The sequence below is a fragment of the Coregonus clupeaformis genome, unplaced genomic scaffold, assembly GCF_020615455.1.
Source record: "Coregonus clupeaformis isolate EN_2021a unplaced genomic scaffold, ASM2061545v1 scaf0018, whole genome shotgun sequence".
Taxonomy (NCBI): Eukaryota; Metazoa; Chordata; class Actinopteri; order Salmoniformes; family Salmonidae; genus Coregonus; species Coregonus clupeaformis.
In genome coordinates, this window is record NW_025533473.1 from 978866 (window position 1) to 1001478 (window position 22613).

General features: G+C 43.4%; 1 protein-coding gene across 2 annotated transcripts in view; it reads left to right on the plus strand.

Moving 5' to 3' along the window:
• Window positions 1–22613, plus strand: part of LOC123483068 (striatin-like) — a 72642-nt gene that overhangs the window by 38169 nt on the left and 11860 nt on the right. Inside the window, exons 3-8 of one of the 2 annotated variants that reach the window (XM_045212509.1) lie at window positions 9451–9527; window positions 11987–12068; window positions 16936–17106; window positions 17516–17651; window positions 18592–18751; window positions 21159–21269. In XM_045212509.1, the coding sequence (XP_045068444.1) occupies window positions 9451–9527; window positions 11987–12068; window positions 16936–17106; window positions 17516–17651; window positions 18592–18751; window positions 21159–21269 (737 nt within the window). The remainder of the gene's footprint in view (window positions 1–9450; window positions 9528–11986; window positions 12069–16935; window positions 17107–17515; window positions 17652–18591; window positions 18752–21158; window positions 21270–22613) is intronic. The other variant, XM_045212510.1, reaches the window with a different exon arrangement.

The following is a 22613-nucleotide window of genomic DNA, read 5'->3' on the forward strand; positions in this document are numbered from 1 at the left end:
ACAGGATTACAGTGGGGAAAAAAAGTATTTAGTCAGCCACCAATTGTGCAAGTTCTCCCACTTAAAAAGATGAGAGAGGCCTGTAATTTTCATCATGGGTACACGTCAACTATGACAGACAAATTGAGGAAAAAAAATCCAGAAAATCCCATTGTAGGATTTTTAATGAATTTATTTGCAAATTATGGTGGAAAATAAGTATTTGGTCACCTACAAACAAGCAAGATTTCTGGCTCTCACAGACCTGTAACTTCTTCTTTCAGAGGCTCCTCTGTCCTCCACTCGTTACCTGTATTAATGGCACCTGTTTGAACTTGTTATCAGTATAAAATACACCTGTCCACAACCTCAAACAGTCACACTCCAAACTTCACAATGGCCAAGACCAAAGAGCTGTCAAAGGACACCAAAAACAAAATTGTAGACCTGCACCAGGCTGGGAAGACTGAATCTGCAATAGGTAAGCAGCTTGGTTTGAAGAAATCAACTGTGGGAGCAATTATTAGGAAATGGAAGACATACAAGACCACTGATAATCTCCCTCGATCTGGGGCTCCACGCAAGATCTCACCCCGTGGGGTCAAAATGATCACAAGAACGGTGAGCAAAAATCCCAGAGCCACACGGGGGGACCTAGTGAATGACCTGCAGAGAGCTGGGACCAAAGTAACAAAGCCAACCATCAGTAACACACTACGCCGCCAGGGACTCAAATCCTGCAGTGCGAGACGTGTCCCCCTGCTTAAGCCAGTACATGTCCAGGCCCGTCTGAAGTGCATTTGGATGATCCAGAAGAGGATTGGGAGAATGTCATATGGTCAGATGAAACCAAAATATAACTTTTTTGTAAAAACTCAACTCGTCATGTTTGGAGGACAAAGAATGCTGAGTTGCATCCAAAGAACACCATACCTACTGTGAAGCATGGGGTTGGAAACATCATGCTTTGGGGCTGTTTTTCTGCAAAGGGACCAGGACGACTGATCCGTGTAAAGGAAAGAATGAATGGGGCCATGTATCGTGAGATTTTGAGTGAAACCCTCCTTCCATCAGCAAGGGCATTGAAGATGAAACGTGGCTGGGTCTTTCAGCATGACAATGATCCCAAACACACCGCCCGGGCAACGAAGGAGTGGCTTCGTAAGAAGCATTTCAAGGTCCTGGAGTGGCCTAGCCAGTCTCCAGATCTCAACCCCATAGAAAATCTTTGGAGGGAGTTGAAAGTCTGTGTTGCCCAGCGACAGCCCCAAAACATCACTGCTCTAGAGGAGATCTGCATGGAGGAATGGGCCAAAATACCAGCAACAGTGTGTGAAAACCTTGTGAAGACTTACAGAAAACGTTTGACCTGTGTCATTGCCAACAAAGGGTATATAACAAAGTATTGAGAAACTTTTGTTATTGATCAAATACTTATTTTCCACCATCATATGCCAATAAATTCATTAAAAATCCTACAATGTGATTTTCTGGAATTTTTTTTCTCATTTTGTCTGTCATAGTTGACGTGTACCTATGATGAAAATTACAGGCCTCTCTCATCTTCTTAAGTGGGAGAACTTGCACAATTGGTGGCTGACTAAATACTTTTTTTCCCCACTGTATGTCACGTTAAACACATACACACACACATCGTGGGAAAACGCAGCACCAAGGCGGCGCCGTGTCCCCTATAACCACATTCCCACGGTCATGTGCTGCTCATACACCTTATCATGGGTAACGCAGCACGGCGTCACACCCCTCTTCCACCTGTCTGCCACCATAATTACATATAGGACATATAGAGTCATTTAATAGGATCTTTGTCTGCCACACACTACCAGGCGACCTGCGGATTAGACTAGACTGACTACATGGGAGACTCGGACTGGTCATGTGGTTTGGATGGCTAAAACTTGGCCTGGAATCCAGACTTTCGAATGCTCCGTTTCATTTTTAATTCCAGGCTAGGAATCACTGGTGAAACGGAGTATGCCAGTTTGGAGTCCAGGCTATGCTTTAGCCATCCCAACCACATGTCCAGTCTCCCATTATCAGTTTGGATTACAGGCTAGCTAGAGCCTCACTCTGAGTCTTAAACCTACGGAGTCTGGTAGGTTGGATGAAGGAATGAAGAGAACCTGAACGACATGGTCTTTTTGAGAAGCTACTCCACGTCACTCAGCCACCCTTTTCTTGCTCTCTCGATCTCAGTATTATTCTCTCTTGCTCTCCTTTGCCCTCTTCTCATTCTGTTTCTCTTTCTCTCTGTCATCACTCTTTCTGTCCTTATCACACTCTCTCTCCTTGTCCATCCTTCCCCCTCTTTGACCCTGCACGTCTCCCATCTCTGTTTCACTTTCTCTGCCCTCTTCTCCTCGCCTTTCTGTTCTCCATCTCTTCCCTTTTGCACACTTTCCTTTTCTCTCCCTCGCTCCCACACTCTCTTTCTCTCCCTCGCTCCCACTCAATTGAGCATGAGTCATTCTGCATCATTCTGAGTTCCGACTGGTATTATACGTTTCTCTCATTGCCTTTCCATGTAGGAGAAACCTTGAGCATCCAACCTACAGTTTATTTAAAATCAAACAGTCTGTCCGTTCATATTGGAAAGCTAACATTGCATTGTGCATCTGTATCAGTTTGCACCTGCTGTGCGTAGTGTTGGCATTGTATTGATTTATGCCGAAGTACTTCAGTTATGTGTAATTCCCTTCATCTGCATTCTGCACTTAAAATGAAAGAACTAGAGAGTAAAAAAAGTATAAATAGTTTGAGAGAAGCATCCACAATATTACGTTCACCTGTCCCCTGTGTACAAACCAATGCAGATGAAGGAGAGGAGATGAATCGAGGAAACTACATTAGACTACTATGATCCACCCCTGTAGCCTGGTCCAAGATCTGTTTGTGCTGTCTTGCAAACTCCTATGGTCACTGTCAAATCATGGAAGTTGGCAAGACAGCACAAACGGATCTGGAACCGGGCTATAGCTCATGGACTGTGGCAAAGTCAAGGGCTGCGTTCCAAATGGCACCCTATACAGTGGGGGGAAAAAAGTATTTAGTCAGCCACCAATTGTGCAAGTTCTCCCACTTAAAAAGATGAGAAAGGCCTGTAATTTTCATCATAGGTACACGTCAACTATGACAGACAAATTGAGGAAAAAAAATCCAGAAAATCACATTGTGTAGGATTTTTAATGAATTTATTTGCAAATTATGGTGGAAAATAAGTATTTGGTCACTTACAAACAAGCAAGATTTCTGGCTCTCACAGACCTGTAACTTCTTCTTTAAGAGGCTCCTCTGTCCTCCACTCGTTAGCTGTATTAATGGCACCTGTTTGAACTTGTTATCAGTATAAAAGACACCTGTCCACAACCTCAAACAGTCACACTCCAAACTCCACTATGGCCAAGACCAAAGAGCTGTCAAAGGACACCAGAAACAAAATTGTCGACCTGCACCAGGCTGGGAAGACTGAATCTGCAATAGGTAAGCAGCTTGGTTTGAAGAAATCAACTGTGGGAGCAATTATTAGGAAATGGAAGACATACAAGACCACTGATAATCTCCCTCGATCTGGGGCTCCACGCAAGATCTCACCCCATGGGGTCAAAATGATCACAAGAACGGTGAGCAAAAATCCCAGAACCACATGGGGGGACCTAGTGAATGACCTGCAGAGAGCTGGGACCAAAGTAACAAAGCCTACCATCAGTAACACACTACGCCACCAGGGACTCAAATCCTGCAGTGCCAGACGTGTCCCCCTGCTTAAGCCAGTACATGTCCAGGCCCGTCTGAAGTTTGCTAGAGTGCATTTGGGTGATCCAGAAGAGGATTGGGAGAATGTCATATGGTCAGATGAACAAAATATAACTTTTTGGTAAAAACTCAACTCGTCGTGTTTGGAGGACAAAGAATGCTGAGTTGCATCCAAAGAACACCATACCTACTGTGTAGCATGGGGGTGGAAACATCATGCTTTGGGGCTGTTTTTTTGCAAAGGGACCAGGACGACTGATCCGTGTAAAGGAAAGAATGAATGGGGCCATGTATCGTGAGATTTTGAGTGAAAACCTCCTTCCATCAACAAGGGCATTGAAGATGAAACGTGGCTGGGTCTTTCAGCATGACAATGATCCCAAACACACCGCCCGGGCAACGAAGGAGTGGCTTCATAAGAAGCATTTCAAGGTCCTGGAGGGGCCTAGCCAGTCTCCAGATCTCAACCCCATAGAAAATATTTGGAGGGAGTTGAAAGTCCGTGTTGCCCAGCGACAGCCCCAAAACATCACTGCTCTAGAGGAGATCTGCATGGAGGAATGGGCCAAAATACCAGCAACAGTGTGTGAAAACCTTGTGAAGACTTACAGAAAACGTTTGACCTGTGTCATTGCCAACAAAGGGTTTATAACAAAGTATTGAGAAACTTTTGTTATTGACCAAATACTTATTTTCCACCATAATTTGCAAATAAATTCATAAAAAATCCTACAATGTGATTTTCTGGATTTTTTTCTCTCATTTTGTCTGTCATAGTTGACGTGTACCTATGATGAAAATTACAGGCCTCTCTCATCTTTTTAAGTGGGAGAACTTGCACAATTGGTGGCTGACTCAATACTTTTTCCCCCCACTGTATATTGTGCATTACTTTTGACCAGAATCCTAAGGGCCCTGGTCAAAAGTAGTACACTAGGGAATAGGGTGCTATTTGGGATGAGGACAAGGTCACCCCCATGGTTAGCAAGAAGGGTTTATTTTTAGTTGTCCCCCGCAATGAAATCGGGGAGTGGACTGTGGATGTGTGTCCGTCCGGTAGTCACATGCGATATCTCAGACAGCACTAACCCGATTTTGACGAAACGGGGGTAATGATCCGCCTTGCCATAGAGATCCAGCATTTACAAAATTACACTGATTGGCGAGATGGTGGCGCTATAACAAGAGATTGAAAATGCTAACTTTGAAAGGTCACGCCCCTCACCCTGTTTGACCTAAAGTCATGAAATTCAGTACATAGGTCCCTCTCCTTACAAGGAGAGGGACCTATGAGGTCTGCCCTGTAAGGTCCGCCCTGACGGATGTTCCGCCATTTTGAATTTAGTGAAAAACACTTAAAACGCTACTCTTCTGGCACCGAAGGACCGATCTGCATGAATCTTGATATGTGGCATCTATGGACAAAGGCTTCTCAATGCATTGAATATACATTTTGTAGTGCTTAGGTTGTTATGAGTGTACTGATAAGTAGACAACTTTGAGAAAAAATATGTTATATCGGAGTTGTGCCTGTTGTGCACACGCGTATCTGCCCTCTCATTGGCTAGAATGGTCCCACCTGATCTTGCCTCTTCCCGACTGCCTTCTAGTCTGAGTACCAGTCTCTTTAGCTAACATTCCATTTCTTGACACTCCTTTTCATTGCCAAAGAGACTGCCCTTTCGGCAATCTCAATGTTCAATATGCGCTGGATTTACGGCGGAGTTGCTCATTGGTTGTTGTTCACTCCACATGTTGTCATTTTCCATGACAACATGTGGAGCCTCAAATAGAATTTGACTTTATAACAAAGTCAATAACAAACATTTAGCTGTTAGCTGGGCAAGTTGTTGTATAAGACGTTTTGTGGTTGGAATTGCAGTCTTTGGCACATGATATGGAGTACAGGGAGTGTATTAGCTAAGGAGACCGTTGCCCAGGCTAACTGCCTTCCATTTTTTTTTTTGAATATATTTATTTTCATTGTTGGAGTGGCCACTTAAGTATCTGGTCAATATAATGGATAATCTGTGGTCACACACGATAACTGAAAAAAACAGAGACGCAACATCGCGAGACCTCAGGGAATGCTTGCGAAGCAGACTAGGTAGACCAGGCTGGGGTTTGGGGTTTTAGAAGTCAATGAGAGAAGTGAAAGATTATTCCTTTAGTTGTTAATTTTATCGAAATCTAAAGGCACAACCTAGATTTGAGCCAATGTCTTAAGTATTTGAACATGTTATTACTCCAACTTCGTGAAAGTGACAAACTGACAAGTTTTTTTGTTGTTGTCAAAAACGACTTCATATCGAAGGAGTGCATTTGATTTGACGGCCTGCACATGCGCAGTTTGTCGCGAGATGACCGTTAGACCCGATGACGTGTTTCTGCACTTGAGCTTAGCAAGCCAACATCGCCATGACATCACCTACAAGTATGATCGGGGATTTCTATTGGAGAAACAGTTTTAGCCTATCTTTATACTGTACTGTCTTTGACTACTTTTTGGGGAGTACTCTTGTTTTGGATGACCTCTGGTGCTCTCCGGGGTGAAGTTTCTCCTAGGTAAAGATCTAGGATAAGCTTCCCTTCCCCCAATCCTTACCTTAACCATTAGTGGGGGAAATGCAAAAGTGACCCAAGATCAGCATCTTGTTTAGATTGACCTCTCCTGGTAATACTGTTACTGACAAAAAGAGACCTTTTAGTTTTTGGGGCTGACGATAAGTGATGATGACGATGATATTGATGATGGTAATGAGGATAATGATGATGATAAGAATCACTGGAAATTAGCATAAGCTATGGTGTGATGGTGCAATGCAGTTGACTGTTTTACATTCAATGTGTCAATGTTTTAATTATAAATCCCTATGTAAACAATTTTAAAAACAAATAAGTTAAATTACGATGATGATGATACCTTTTAAAGTGATCCATCATCCCCTCAGTGTCTTATTCTCTTATAGAATTACCAGCACTCCACTCGCCTAATCCTCTCTCCTCATGGCCTTTGTTTGTAGTGATTCGATGTTTGAGTGACACCAAGTCAAGTCTCAGTCTAGTCGCAGTCTAGCTAAGCAAGTTGAAGTTCTCATTAAAGTGCATCTTCCTTCACAAGAGGGCACCCATCCAGGGCCTGTATTAAAAAAGCCTGATCTGGGAGCAGTTTTGTATTTTAGATTATAAGGAATGGAGGGAGGGGGGGGGGGTGTGGGGCCTGATCCTAGATCAGCACTCGTACTCTGAGACGCTTTATGAGTACAGGCCAAGATATTACACACTCCTCTGGCCGACCTATAAAATATGTAGAATGTAGTTTGTGTGCTATTTAGCCTATCTTCCCAGTCCCGTGTACCTCAGTTGGTAGAGCATGGCGCTTGCAACGCCAGGGTTGTGGGTTCGATTCCCACGGGGGACCAGTATGAAAATGTATGCACTCATTAACTGTAAGTCGCTCTGGATAAGAGCGTCTGCTAAATGACTAAAATGTAAAAATGTAAAATCTTCATACTGTACCGTCTTTGACTACTTTTTGGGGAGTACTCTTGTTTTGGATGACCTCTGGAGCTCTCCGGGGTGAATCAATCTTGGGCAAAAAAACCTCATGGCTTAATATCCACTATTAAGTTTAGATGAATATCAACCCAGTGAATGAACAAATGCATTTCCTACCCCAGCCCCTGCGTAGCATCCCACCCACATGTTCTTAATATAATAATACACTGCTCAAAAAAATAAAGGGAACACTTAAACAACACATCCTAGATCTGAATGAATGAAATAATCTTATTAAATACTTTTTTCTTTACATAGCTGAATGTGCTGACAACAAAATCACACAAAAATTATCAATGGAAATCAAATGTATCAACCCATGGAGGTCTGGATTTGGAGTCACCCTCAAAATTAAAGTGGAAAACCACACTACAGGCTGATCCAACTTTGATGTAATGTCCTTAAAACAAGTCAAAATGAGGCTCAGTAGTGTGTGTGTGGCCTCCACGTGCATGTATGACCTCCCTACAATGCCTGGGCATGCTCCTGATGAGGTGGCGGATGGTCTCCTGAGGGATCTCCTCCCAGACCTGGACTAAAGCATCCGCCAACTCCTGGACAGTCTGTGGTGCAACGTGGCGTTGGTGGATGGAGCGAGACATGATGTCCCAGATGTGCTCAATTGGATTCAGGTCTGGGGAACGGGCGGGCCAGTCCATAGCATCAATGCCTTCCGCTTGCAGGAACTGCTGACACACACCAGCCACATGAGGTCTAGTATTGTCTTGCATTAGGAGGAACCCAGGGCCAACCGCACTAGCATATGGTCTCACAAGGGGTCTGAGGATCTCATCTCGGTACCTAATGGCAGTCAGGCTACCTCTGGCGAGCACATGGAGGGCTGTGCGGCCCCCCCAAAGAAATGCCACCCCACACCATGACTGACCCACCGCCAAACCGGTCATGCTGGAGGATGTTGCAGGCAGCAGAACGTTCTCCACCGCGTCTCCAGACTCTGTCACGTCTGTCACGTGCTCAGTGTGAACCTGCTTTCATCAGTGAAGAGCACAGGGCGCCAGTGGCGAATTTGCCAATCTTGGTGTTGTATGGCAAATGCCAAACATCCTGCACGGTGTTGGGCTGTAAGCACAACCCCCACCTGTGGACGTCGGGCCCTCATACCACCCTCATGGAGTCTGTTTCTGACCGTTTGAGCAGACACATGCACATTTGTGGCCTGCTGGAGGTCATTTTGCAGGGCTCTGGCAGTGCTCCTCCTTGCACAAAGGCGGAGGTAGCGGTCCTGCTGCTGGGTTGTTACCCTCCTACGGCCTCCTCCACGTCTCCTGATGTACTGGCCTGTCTCTTGGTAGCGCCTCCATGCTCTGGACACTACGCTGACAGACACAGCAAACCTTCTTGCCACAGCTCGCATTGATGTGGTCCTCTGTAGCTCAGCTGGTAGAGCACGGCGCTTGTAACGCCAAGGTAGTGGGTTCGATCCCCGGGACCACCCATACACAAAAATGTATGCACGCATGACTGTAAGTCGCTTTGGATAAAAGCGTCTGCTAAATGGCTTATTATTATTATTATTATCCTGGATGAGCTGCACTACCAGAGCCACTTGTGTGGGTTGTAGACTCCGTCTCATGCTACCACTAGAGTGAAAGCACCGTCAGCATTCAAAAGTGACCAAAACATCAGCCAGGAAGCATAGGAACTGAGAGGTGGTCTGTGGTCACCACCTGCAGAACCACTTCTTTATTGGGGGTGTCTTGCTAATTGCCTATAATTTCCAACCGGTTGTCTATTCCATTTGCACAACAGCATGTGACATTTATTGTCAATCAGTGTTGCTTCCTAAGTGGACAGTTTGATTTCACAGAAGTGTGATTGACTTGGAGTTACATTGTGTTGTTTAAGTGTTCCCTTTATTTTTTTGAGCAGTGTATATGTCATTTACAAGACACTTCTTCAAATGTATGTATGAAGCCAGTTAATTTACAGATACAATCAACAGTGAGATGCGTATCTTCTGTTAGATCATTAATGAGCTGTTAACTCACTGTGGCTGCCTTATCATTTAAAGCTTTTTATTTATCCCTCTTTCTTCTCTCTCTCTATCGTTCTCTATCATTCTTTCTTTCTCTCTTTTTCTCTCTCTTCTTTCTTTCTTTCTTTTCCTTTCACCCTCAGGTCAAAATACCACAAGCTCAAATATGGAACAGAGTTGAACCAAGGAGACATGAAACCTCCCAGCTACGATGATTCCGGTAAGTTCCACCTCTTATCTTAGGACCAACCGGTGGCGTTGACACCACTTTGAGTCCTACATCGTAAAGCTATCTTTTAATGCCACAATTAAAATGACTAATAACATATTTGTATGGCTCCTTTCTCAGACCCCAAGTGCTTTACATATTCAAGATAACACAATGCGTTCACACACACTGTAGACATAGATGGAATAAATTAAAAACAAAAATGCCCAAAAAAAAGCGCAACCAAATAGCACCTAGGTTAGTGGTTGTAAATGAAAGCATGACTTTGCAGATCTCATCAGCAGTCATCACTCATGATGGATGACATTTGCGACCAACCGTCTCGATTCGGTCTTATGTAGCAAATTTTGAAATTATGTTTTTTACATTGGATAAAAGTAGAGACTCCGAGATAGAATATGGTATATGATACACTGCAGTTGAGGAACAATGGGAAAGTAATTCTGCTTTGAAAGTTGATCAACTTGTAACCCCACTTTTGAGAAAATGGCCCTTGAACGTTTTGGTACACCTACTGGAGAGCTCTTCTGTCGTCTACAACCATTCAGCATCGTTCACACCCTCTTAAGCCTTAGCCCCACCCATCTCTTTAAGGATTCACATGTGAGGCCATGTTCTAAACAGAGTGAGTAGTTTAGTAAACAACCAAAGATTTCAAGACTAAAAGTAGTAGCCTACAATAAGGAAAAACTACAGGTAAAAATACACTTTATCTAGTCCTTGGCCTATATCCTAATCTGACTTTGGTGCAGGTCATGTTGTTCTTCACATTACCGTAAGTTTATTTGTCACATGCACAGGATGCAGAAGATTTAAACGGTACAGTAAAATGGTTACTTGCATAGTAGCAATATCAAAAAGTGTCCAGATATAAATATTTTATAATTATTAGATTACGTTTACCCGACACACTTGTCTAAATTTATGGATTGTGTGAAGGAAATGCTATAACCACCCCCCAGCCACATCTAGCTAAGTGGATGGGTCACTGTTGTCTAGACGTGTACACATCTTCATGAAATACAATAGATGGCCGTAAACACCCCCAGACACACCTGGCTAACTTGATGGGTCATGTAATCATCTGGCGAAGTGGAGTCTTTTGTTTAGACATGTAGGTAGCATAATCCCAATTTATACTACCACCAATACAAACATTGTCATAGCTGTAGTATGAATCTGCATGTAGCTAAAGATCTAACCAACTAGGTTCAATGTTAGCTAGCTAACATTAGGCTATAACTAGCAATGCAAATGGGTTTCTGATTCGAATAATATTACAACACAGATCATACGCGTAACGTTAGCTAGCGAGCCAGCAAGCTAAAGTTTGCTAGCTAGCTAACAATACGCTTTAACTTACAATGAAAACAACTTTCTGACAAAATTAGAAACGTATAATATCAGAAAATGTAGTTAGACTCTTACCCGTATACATGGATGAACGCTTCACGGAAGACTGGAACCATTTAACTCAGTTTTGTTTGTAGCTATATCTTGTTTGGCCAGCGTTTTGTCAAGTCACTCTGGTTCACACTGACCGTGGCGTGTGCAGAAAGAAGCCCATCACTTTTTCCAACTGATCTGTCGATAGAGCCTGCCAAATTCAGGGCATCAATGTTGTTTAGAAAAGTAGCAAAACTTTTGTAGTTCTCGATGGCTAACGTTATCTTTCAAAAACGGCGCAATAGAAATGACTATCAACACATACTGAGCAGTTCACTTTATAGACAGAAGCATGCTACATGGCAGACAATCCAAACTCATCTCCTGGCATGTCCATCCCATCCATTATCTCAGCCAATCATGGCTAGCGGGAAAGTTCCTATCATTTTCCGTGGCTAAAACAACTAGGCTCGCAATTTAACAATTGTATTCGTATTTACGGATGGAATACAAGTTTGTTATTAAAGCACATGAAAGTTCACATGTTCCAAAAGGCATTTCTGCCCAAAAACCCATTCTGATTAAAAAATAAATGTTTTCGTTCAAATGCCTCTCTGTGAAGTAGTGACGTGTCCTGAAACTAGTCACATTTGTGCATGTCAAATGTCACAATACTGACATGTTTCGTTCAGATGTACTATATGCATTCTGACATTCTAACCTGGATTGCACCATGTGTCCTGATTTGTGTTTCAATTGGAATTTTGGAGTGAAATTGAATGCAGCACATGTACTGTAAGTATGTCAGTCCATGCTTCAACACTCTGGGTGGAGCCTTAATAACACAGTGCATCTCTCTCTCTCTCTCTCTCTCTCTCTCTCTCTCTCTCTCTCTCTCTCTCTCTCTCTCTCTCTCTCTCTCTCTCTCTCTCTCTCTCTCTCTCTCTGTCTCTGTCTCTGTCTCTGTCTCTGTCTCTGTCTCTCTCTCTGTCTGTCTGTCTCTCTCTCTCTGTCTCTCTCTCTGTCTGTCTGTCTGTCTGTGTCTCATTCTTGTCTCCCCTCAGATGAAGGGAATGAAAACGAGGTCCCGAGCCCCCCCAACAGTAGTCAGCTGGGTTGGAAACAGGGACGGCAGCTACTCAGACAGTGAGTGCAACTCACACACCTTTTTGTCTTGTCTTTGCATTTGTTGTCTTAATGGTGCCCTATGGCTGTACACTTAAGTGCTTTGAGACCTGGTGACCTTCTGATCAGCAGGTTTGCATGGGCGGGCTTTTCGGCTTTCCACAGTGACATCACCATGTGGAATATTGGTTAATAGACCAATAACAAAGAGAGTTACAAAACTCTCTGCCAATAACAGCTAGTTTTCAGTGTTCCCCTCCCAACTCAGACCACTCCCAGACAGTCAAAATTCTTGCTGGATAAATAGTTTTTTTGCTAAAAAGCAATTTTTGCCAATTTTAATGGAAATGTATGACAGTAAGGTACTTTACACTGAACAAAAATATAAAGGCAACATGTAAAGTTCTGTTCCATGTTTCATGAGCTGAAATAAAAGATACCAGAAATGTTCCATACACAGAAAAAGCTTATTTCTCTAAAATGTTGGGCACAAATTTGTTTACATCCCTGTTAGTGAGCATTTCTCCTTTGCCAAGATAATCCATCCACCTGACAGGTGTGGCATATCAAGAAGCTGATTAAACAGCATGATCATTACACAGGTGCACCTTGTGCTGGAGACAATAAAAGGCCACTCTAAAATGTGTGGTTTTGTCACACAACACAATGCCACAGATGCCTCAAGTTTTGAGGGAGCGTGCAATTGGCATGCTGACTGCAGGAATGTCCACCAGCGCTGTTGCCAGAGAATTGAATGTTAATTTCTCTACCATAAGCCGCCTCCAATGTTGTTTTAGAGAATTTGTCAGTACGTCCAACCGGCCTCACAACCGCATACCACATGTATGGCGTTGTGTGGGCGTGTGGTTTGTTGATGTCAACGTTGAAATCAGAGTGCCCCTTGGTGGCGGTGGGGATATGGTATGGGCAGGCATAAACTACGGACAATGAACACAATTGCATTTTATCAATGGCAATTTGAATTCACAGAGACACCGTGACAAGATCCTGAGGCCCATTGTCGTGCCGTTCATCCGCCGCCATCACCTCATGTTTCAGCATGATAATGCATTGCCCCATGTCACAAGGATCTGTACACAATTCCTGGAAGCTGAAAATGTCCCAGTTCTTCCATGGCCTGCATACTCACCAGACATGTCACCCATTGAGCATCTTTGGGATACACTCGATCCACGTGTACGACAGCGTGTTCCAGTTCCCGCCAATATCCAGCAACTTCGCACAGCCATTGGAGAGGAGTGGGACAACATTCCACAGGCCACAATCAACAGCCTGCTCAATTCTATGCGAAGGAGATGTCGCACTGCATGAGGCAAATGGTGGTCACCAGATACTGACTGGTTTTCTGATTCACGACCCTACTTTTTTTCCCATATGTATTCCCAGTCAGGTGAAATCCCTACATTAGGGCCTAATTTATTTATTTAAATTGACTGATTTCCTTATATGAACTGTAACTCAGTAAAACCTTTTAAATTGTTGCATGTTGTTTATATTTCTGTTCAGTATAATTGTTACCCAGAAACGATTTGATATTGCTATAAAAACGGCTGCATTGGGCCTTTAAATGCAATCCATTATAATCTATTGTTTTTAGCAGTGTGTTTTTATCCCTGTGCAGCTGTGTGAATTTCTCATTTCTGGCTGGGAGCTGTGTGGCAACATGGACAATTGATATTATCCTGCATCTGGGCCGTCACAACGACCACTGACTCAATAGGGAAGGCCTCTGGGAGTGGGTGACTGTACGCCACTAGACTGTCTGTGTGTGTGTGTGTGTGTTTGCGTTTGTGTGTGCTCTTGTTTCTTTTGACCATCTGTGTGTGTGTGTGGCTGAAGCCACAGGGCACCACCATCAGCTGCAAGTGTCTGTTTTAAGACAAAAAGCCTTCAAAGGGAGGAAAATCTTCTTAATAGAAATTAAGAGCCTTGGTATGAATAGAGTAATGGAGTAATCCCCCAGAGACTGGTGGGACGTGTGGAGCGTCAGACACACACACACACACACACACACACACACACACACACACACACACACACACACACACACACACACACACACACACACACTGAGACACACAGAGACAGACACACTTAGGCACATGCTCACACACATACACACACACAGTCTGAGACACATACAATACACTAAGACAGACTGAGACACACCGACTGACACACACACACACACACACACACAGAGAGAGAGCGATATACACATGTTGAGACACCACTGTGTGTTACTCCTAGCATGTGAGTGCAAAGGGGTGTGAAAGCTGTTAAAAGGCTTGTACTTGGGTGCCCTCTGGGTGTCAAAAGTAGTCAGGACATAGAATGAGCGGAAGGGGGATACAGAGAGTGTGTGTGCCTGCTTGTGTGTCTGTGCATGCTTGTGCGTGTGCGTGCGTGGGTAGGAGTGAGACATATAGAGAAAAAGGAATAGACAGAGAGAATACTGTGATGGAGCAATGAGAGAAGTGTGTGTGTCTTTGCTCATCCATTGCTGAGTCATCCACTTGTATTATTATCCCAGCCACCAACACACCGTACAATCTATGGAAGTACAGACTAGGGTTAGCACTGCAACTCCCAACACAGAGTGAATACACAGACACAATCTCTCTCTCGCTCTCTCTGCTATACATTCTCATGATCCACACAACTCCTAGAGCACCCAGACCGCAGCAGCACACATAGCATGGCTACTGTTCCAGAGAGCGGTCATTGATTTCACGTCAGAGCACAGTTACACACACAGACCCACAGACAGCACAGCAGATAGTCCACACAGCCCCAACCCTAATCTCATCTCGCCAGCCCACACTACGGAACGGTTCTTCATGTCGATATTACACCGTTTTCACTGACACGGGCTGCAGAACGTATATATCTCAGTGCTTGTCAGCTCCCCCGTGTGTTTGTGTGTGTGTGTGTGTGTCAGCGTGTATAAAATAAAATACGTGTGAGTGTGTGTGTGTATGTTGTGTTTCAAAATGACACCCAAGCCCTCAAATGGGATAAGAGCGAGGGTCTGTGTTTGTGTGTGTATATATATCTATCTTTGTGTATTCTTTGTGTGTATGTCGTATCTGTCTGCTTGTGTGTGTTGCAAACAGTGATGGGAGCGGCAGCTACAGGCAGGCACTGAACCACTCAAGGGACAGGGTCCCTCCCCCCATCCCACCCATGAACTCACTGAACCAGACCTGACAGAGCGAGAGAAAATAGAAAGAAAAGGGGGGAAATAGAGAAGAGATAGGAAGAGGGCAGAGAAGAGAATCATGGAATGCAGCTAGTCTAAAGACAGTTTGAAAAAGAAAAAGAAAAGTTAAACAGACACTTGATCAGAGTCCAACATTCATTGTTACACCTATTATTGACTTCTAGTTCTAAAATACTTGACCTTTTCTCAACAATTTGAACTTAAACTTGTTTTATATACAAATACTAGGTTTGGGCTAATTTGCGTTCCTCTGCATGTTATGAGCAGTTTTTGCCATTTGAGAAGTTGAGAACTCAACGGAACATTTTATTGTTGCCCGTAGCTCCAATACCCACAGCGTACAAGGCCTTATGTTATGTGGAATATGTGCTTATTGCCAAAATACATCAAGCAATGAATCTGGGCACTAAATTGTATTATCCTTGGATGACGTCCTTGGATGAAGGAATGTGAATGCAGCGTCTCATTGAGAGGAAACGTGTGTGTTCATCGATGTTGTGTGTGCGTGCTTGTGTGTGTCCATCTGTGTGTGTGTGTGTGTGTGTGTGTTCGTCTCTGGTGTGTATGTGTGTATTGTCTCTGGTGTGTCTGTGTAACGAAGCGCAGTGTCCGAGACAGAGATGGCGTTAGCCCATGAATGGAGGATTGTGTCTGGGCATTCAGGGCTCCTGCGACTGGAGAGGCTGGTACAGCAAGAGACGGAGGGGAACTTTTTTCTCCTCTTTTTTTTTTCTCCTCCGTCTGTTGTTCTGTTAAAGCTTGCACAAGATGCTGTTTTATCAAAACCTCCGACCATGGAGCATCAGCATCAGAACTTAAGCGTGTCTTGAAGGAATAAGGATAGAAGGGTGTCATCTTGATTTTGGTTTTACCTTTCCTTGCGAGGTATGTTGTGGTTTTGGAGAGCTTTACTGCAATTTTGCATTTGATCTTATTAAGTAGTTTGTATTCATGTGCGGTTTTAATTGGTTCAATTATGCAAAACTGTATACATACAGTTTCTTGTGTTTCATTCCCTTGTTGTGCAGTGACTGAAAACAGATGTTTTCCGCTCGGAGAGAAATCGTTTTTTAACACAATTGCTTTCTTTGGACCCTATGGTATATAAAGGAACGTGTTTGTTTTCTTCAGAAACTGTATCCTATAAAGTAGCCCATATTGAATATTTATAGCTTGTTTGCCTTTGTAACAAAACAGGAACTCCACTTAAATACAGTTAACTCCAAAGAACTTAAATATAAATGGAAATGGCTATAGAAACACTTTTTCAAGTTTAATTTTATCCCTTTAACCTTGTGACTCCAATCGTCTCTTTTGAAACCTAATTTACACAGTGATTAGCGTGACACACCAAATATCATAAGCAGTTGTAAAAAATATGACTAATATAGTCATGTCGCTTCTGTAATGTTATGATGTGAAAACTGGAGTAGATGTAAGTTGCACCTAGAATCTGATCTAAGGTCAATTTAGCATTCCCCCCCCCCTCCCCCAATGGTGAGGGTTGGGGGATTAGGTTAGGATTTAGAGCTGATTCTAGATCAGTACTTAAAGACGCTTCTCACTCTACGCACAAAATCTCAAAATGATTAGCCGATCTCTCCCGTAATATTCAATCGGGCCTTACTTTCTCCACTCATCCAGGTACCTTCAGGAGGTGGGCTACACGGACACCATCTTGGATGTGAAGTCCCAGAGGGTCAGGGCGCTGCTGGGCCTGGCTAGAGATTCTGGAGAGAGGCCGTCGGACAGGAAACCGGAACCCATGGTCAACGGCACCGAGCCATCTTTGCTGAAGGACAGCGGCATGATCAGGTGAGCTACCGCTAACTGCTAATGACTATTGCTGCTGTAATGGTTATTGTTAAATGCTGTTGTTGTAGTTGGTGCTAAAGCTATTGCTATGGTTAAGACTAAATCCTATTGTTATTGCTATTGCTATCACTAATGCTATTGTTATTGCTATTGCTAATGCTGTTGTTGTAGCTATTGCTAATGCTATTGTTGTAGCTAATACTATTTCTCGAGCTATTGCTAATGCTATTGTTATTGCCATCGCTAATGCTATTGTCGTAGCCATTGCTAATGCTATCACTAATGGCTAACTAGCATTCGTCAAGGAAGTCCAGTGAGAAACAGTGTAGGGTTGCAAGTGTAGGAGCCCTGCATTGTTTTTGTATTCTCACAAACATCTGTCTCGTTTTCTCCCTGTTCTCTCCGTCAGTAAACCTGACATGTCTGACTCGGCCACTGTCCTTGAGGCCTTCAAGTTCATAGAAAGCGCCGCCGCCGAGTTTAGCGACGAGGAGGACGACGAAGACAGCGAAGGGAGGGACAAGACCATTATGAACTTGGCCACTGTAAGCAAGAACACACACACATATACAATCTGACTTGGGCTTCTTCATGGGGCAATTCTATTTAGCCATTAGCAATATCATTAGCAATGGCTACAACAATAGAGTAACAGCAGTAACGATTGCATTAGCGACAGGCAGCAATAACAGTCAAGGAGAACCAGTAGCAGTCACAAGCCATGTTAGCTCATTCCTCATACTTCATTCTAGGGTGGTGATAAAATTAAGTGATACTATTTCACTTACTTATGTTACAAAATACATTTTACCAAGACAAATATGATTATTCATGTTCTGAATCATTCAGTGGGGTCTTTCTCTAACATATCATTAACATTATATCAAAAAAGTCGGATTTTGTAGCCGAATACATCCGATAATAAGCACCAATCGGTGTTGACATAGTGGTGCAGGTTTCTCTTAACTTTTGAGGATTTTACGTTTTGTGGTCGTCGTCTCCAAAGTTGTTTCCGTGGGTCACAAAAAGCTAAATTAGCATGACACAAGCTGAATTAAATGTAAAAGGCTTTTTAAATAAAAAGCTTGGTATACGCTCAGTGCTCCGTTGACATTTCAGAGATAAGCTTGTTTTTGTGAGAAATCTTTGAAAAAGAACAGTAATTTCGAATTAATATGAAAAGCGTATACTACAATATGAAAATACTACATGTCATGTCTCAAAATCGATATCCATCTTACCTATATATTGTTTTATGTCCTGCGGATTCAAGAAGAAAGATGACTAGTTCAACGGGAAAGTGAGCCTGTCAGGTAGCCAGTAGCCTTAATTCTTGCACAGAATCCAGCCTAGTTTACGCAATGCAATTTTCCCTATTTTTGACCACCTTTTTGATTGGACACCCTACTCATTCAGACCTACACTTTAACACTCAACACATTCAGTCACTCAGACCCCCTCTTCAACCCTCTCTGTCTTCCACAGATGGTGAGGAAGAAGACATCTTCGTCCCCCTCCTCATCCTCGGACATGAGTGACGACCTGGACACAGAGGAGGCCCTGAAGGGCTTTGACTTCCTGGCCAGCCCAGATGAGATGGACGGCTCACCCGATACCCGGAGCGCCGAAGACAGCGGAGACTGGGGTGAGGGGGTGGGGTTGGTTGTTTGACTGATTGGTTGGTTGATGAACACTCAAACTAGAATAGTAAAAGTGTAACACAAATTCAAGTTTACATGTGACTAGTAGGCCTAGTAACAGTGAAGGGGAAATGTTGACTGCGGATCATAATTGGGACAGTGGACTATAGTGGCCATTGTAGGACTATAGTGGACAAGTAAGTGGGGACAGTCATGTATTCTCAGGACAGGAGGGCATTGAAAGAGGACAGTAGACCAAAGGGAGGACCAGTGGGCCATAGCTGGGACAGTTGAGTCAAGAGAACATTGAGTGTAACTCTGTTTCCAGCTCTAGCGCCACAGAACAGTCCCCACTGAGGGGACTCACTCAGTCGCCCACTCACACAGAACCCTGTATTGTCTAACCTAGTCTTCACACAAAGACACAGCTGGCCACCTGGCTACTGTAGCTCCCTTAGCCCCTTCAGCTAACAGAGAACCCCCTTCACTCCCGTCACCTAGCAACGCCTTGTGTTTATCTCGATTCAACAACAAAGGGCATTCCCACGCAATGAGTGAGTCAAAGAAGAAGGGATGATTTGGCGTCGCTGGTTGTGTAACAGAGGAAGCCAGAGGGATCCAGTTGAAGACTTAGGCTATCTTCCAATATCCATACCATATTCATAGTAAATACTAAGTAGTATGCTAGTGTAGACATTAGAACACAGCCACAACAAATGACCAATTGTCTATGATGCATTGACCCACTGACTAGATGTTGACAATCCAGTTATTTTTAAAAATACTATTATTCAATAGTAGTTCATATAAATAATGGTGACTATTAAAAAAATACTATTCCTGTATTATTGGGATAATTAGGTCAACTTGCATGCGAAACCGAGTTGTTCGCATTTCTCTATGTTAACCATAATTGAAGAAGCCATGAGCTGAACACACAGCAAATGACGGATAGATGGATGGTATTAAAGGTCCAGCGGCAGCGAGGCGCTCAGCTGATCAGTTATGAAACCGTTGTCATCAGCAGCGCTGTGCTCTCAAGTGTTCATCTCCTCCGCTTGATCCCACACACTGCCGCTATAGACCAAGGATGTGCCCCAAATGGCACCCTATTTCCTATATAGTGCACTATTTTTGGCCTGAGCCCAATGGACCCCTGATCAAAAGTAGTGCACTATATAGGGAATAGGGTGCCATTTGGGACACAACCAGAAACATCTGTAGCTGAGGGCTGCAATGGGAAATTAGAATAGCCATTCTGTTTACCCCATATTATATGATCATGCGTGTATCTGAAATTATAAATATGAATATGCTTATAGGTATAGATACAGATAACTCCACCACATTATTTGACTTTTTTTGTTTAAATCCATAATTGTTTGTATTTTTAGTTCTTTAGCCAGCTAACACTATAAAACCTACATGGTTGCTGCTTTTGATATATATATATATATATATATAACTTTTCAAAACATGACAGAGTTATTGAATGGCATTGCATTTTGGGGGGGTATTTGCATTATCTTAACATTAGCATGTTTTGGTTATGTTGTTTGCTGCTACTGGTGTTGCGGCACAAAGGACAGAGCCTTGCGGAGACTGAGTGAGGCATGGCATGATGGCTGTTCCACCATATGCTTTGTTGTCACCTAATTTGGCAGAACACAGCTTTCTTTGACATGAATATTTTTGAATACATTAACACAAAAAATGTTCAGGATTGCTGCCAGCCATCAAATTCAACATTTGATGTCAGCTGTATTTTTTTGTTGTTGTCGGAAGCCAATCTGGCTTTTAACAACTTTTTCCCCTCCCAAACCCTTTGTTTTAATGGCAGTTTTGTGTTTTTATGTTTCCATGTCGAGTGGTGCAGAAACGGTAACCCTCAGGCATAACTCTATTCTCCCCTTCCATCCCTGTCTGTTGTCGTATGAGAAGAGAATTTGACAAATTCTCTTCATGACTGACCCCAATGTGTTGACATCACCACCCCCCTATAGTTGCTTCGAGAGAGGCCCGAAGGCCTGTAGAAAACATACACTTGGGTCTCTCTGTGGGGGAAAAGTATTCCAGATAGAATTTCCATCACACACTTTTTTACATACTGCAGCAAATGGCGATAATGCAACATACTGTACATTGCGGGTCTTGAACCCAGGTCTCCCAGCCTGTAGGCAAACTCGCTAACCACTGCTCCAATAAGCAACGGTCTCTACAATACATTTTGACGTTTTAGAGGCTATATATATATTAGGATTAAAGAGGCCATCTTCACTTGAACCACCTTTAATTACATAACCCTTTGGATTTGAGTTTCGTTTGGTCTGGTTCAGAAGAAAGTTCTGGACACTGACCGGCTTCTCGGTTTCTGTCCCCCCCCTCCCCCCCAACCCCTTCCTTCGGGTGTAGAGAAGGAAGAGCAGTGCCCCATGCCCGAGGCCTGGGACGTGGACCAGGGCCTCATAGCCCAACTCAAGGAGCAGTACAGGAAGGAGCGCAAGGGCAAAAAGGGGGTGAAGAGTAAGTCTATCAGGCCTCCCCTTCGCTTTCTTTCTCTCCATTGCTTTCTATCTCTTTCTTTCTCCTTGTCCTGGCGATGAGCTTCTCTCTCACTCTCTGGTTGAGGTTAACTATATTGCAAAAATATTATTCAACAGACACGTTAAGCACGTTAGAGACACTTCCTCTTCTATCGCTTCGTTCTGGCGCTCCTTTTCGGCCATCTAGCACCCCTTCTCCATGTTTGTGTCTGTGCTTCTGTGTGTGGCTCTGTGCATAAATTGTTGTGTGTTTATTAACATTTCAATGGGATTGCAATACACTGCCTCTCCTCACAGTGCTCAGACCCGTGCAGGACAATTTGATCACTATTGTAAGTGGTCGATCACTATAACCACATTCACTACAAGCAAAGTGCACTGTACTGCATTCCTAACCCTCTCACTGTGTTGACAATACTCATTGCTGTTTTACGTTGCACCCATAGAAATATAATTACTAAAAAGGGCATAGCCCATCAGACCACAGCAATTTGACTGTACCCTAGCGGGTACACTCTGTATGGCTGACATGGCCCACCCATTATGGCCTCATTGTGTTGAATGGGCGTGCCCCTTCTAGTAATTCTATGTGTATGGTTGCACCATCCTACCCGAGACATTCCATCCCCCCTTCGTCATGTTTGTACCTGTCTTTATTCTGCCGTAGGTTATCAGCTGCAACTGTGTCTTTATATGTGTGCTGGTTCTCTGTATTTTCCAACCATTCCAACTTCTTATTTTCTCTGAAAGTATCATGTCAGTGACTTAACACTCTCCTTTCCTCCCAACTTCAGTTGCCTTCATTTTTCTATGAGTTATTTCTATGTTCTAGCTACGAAGTTCTCCTTTGCCAAGCATCAGCCATGGACCTGCTCTTCAATCTGCTTATTTCAGGGACCATAATCATAAAGTGTCTCAGAGTAGGAGTGCTGAGCTAGGATCGGGTTCCCCCTGTCCATAAAATCATATCCATTATTATCTAAAAGGCTGAACTGATCCTCGATCCGCACTGCTAATTTGTGATGCTTAATGAATACGGGCACAATTATCTTGTCCATTCTCTGCATCACTTTTCTCCTGTTGATTTTTGATTGTGTTCAATCAACCCTCCAGCAGGGGTCTCCAACTCCCAGCTACTAGGAGTGCAGGCTTTTGTTCCAAACCAGCACTAATGCACCTGATTCAACTAATAATGGTTCAGACTGAAACCTGTGATTATTTGAAACTGATAGGTTAGTTGTGCTGGGCTGGTACAAAACCCTGCACGCCCAGTAACTCCAAAGAGCTGGTGAACCCTGCCCTACAGTATTTAAGATGAGGATTG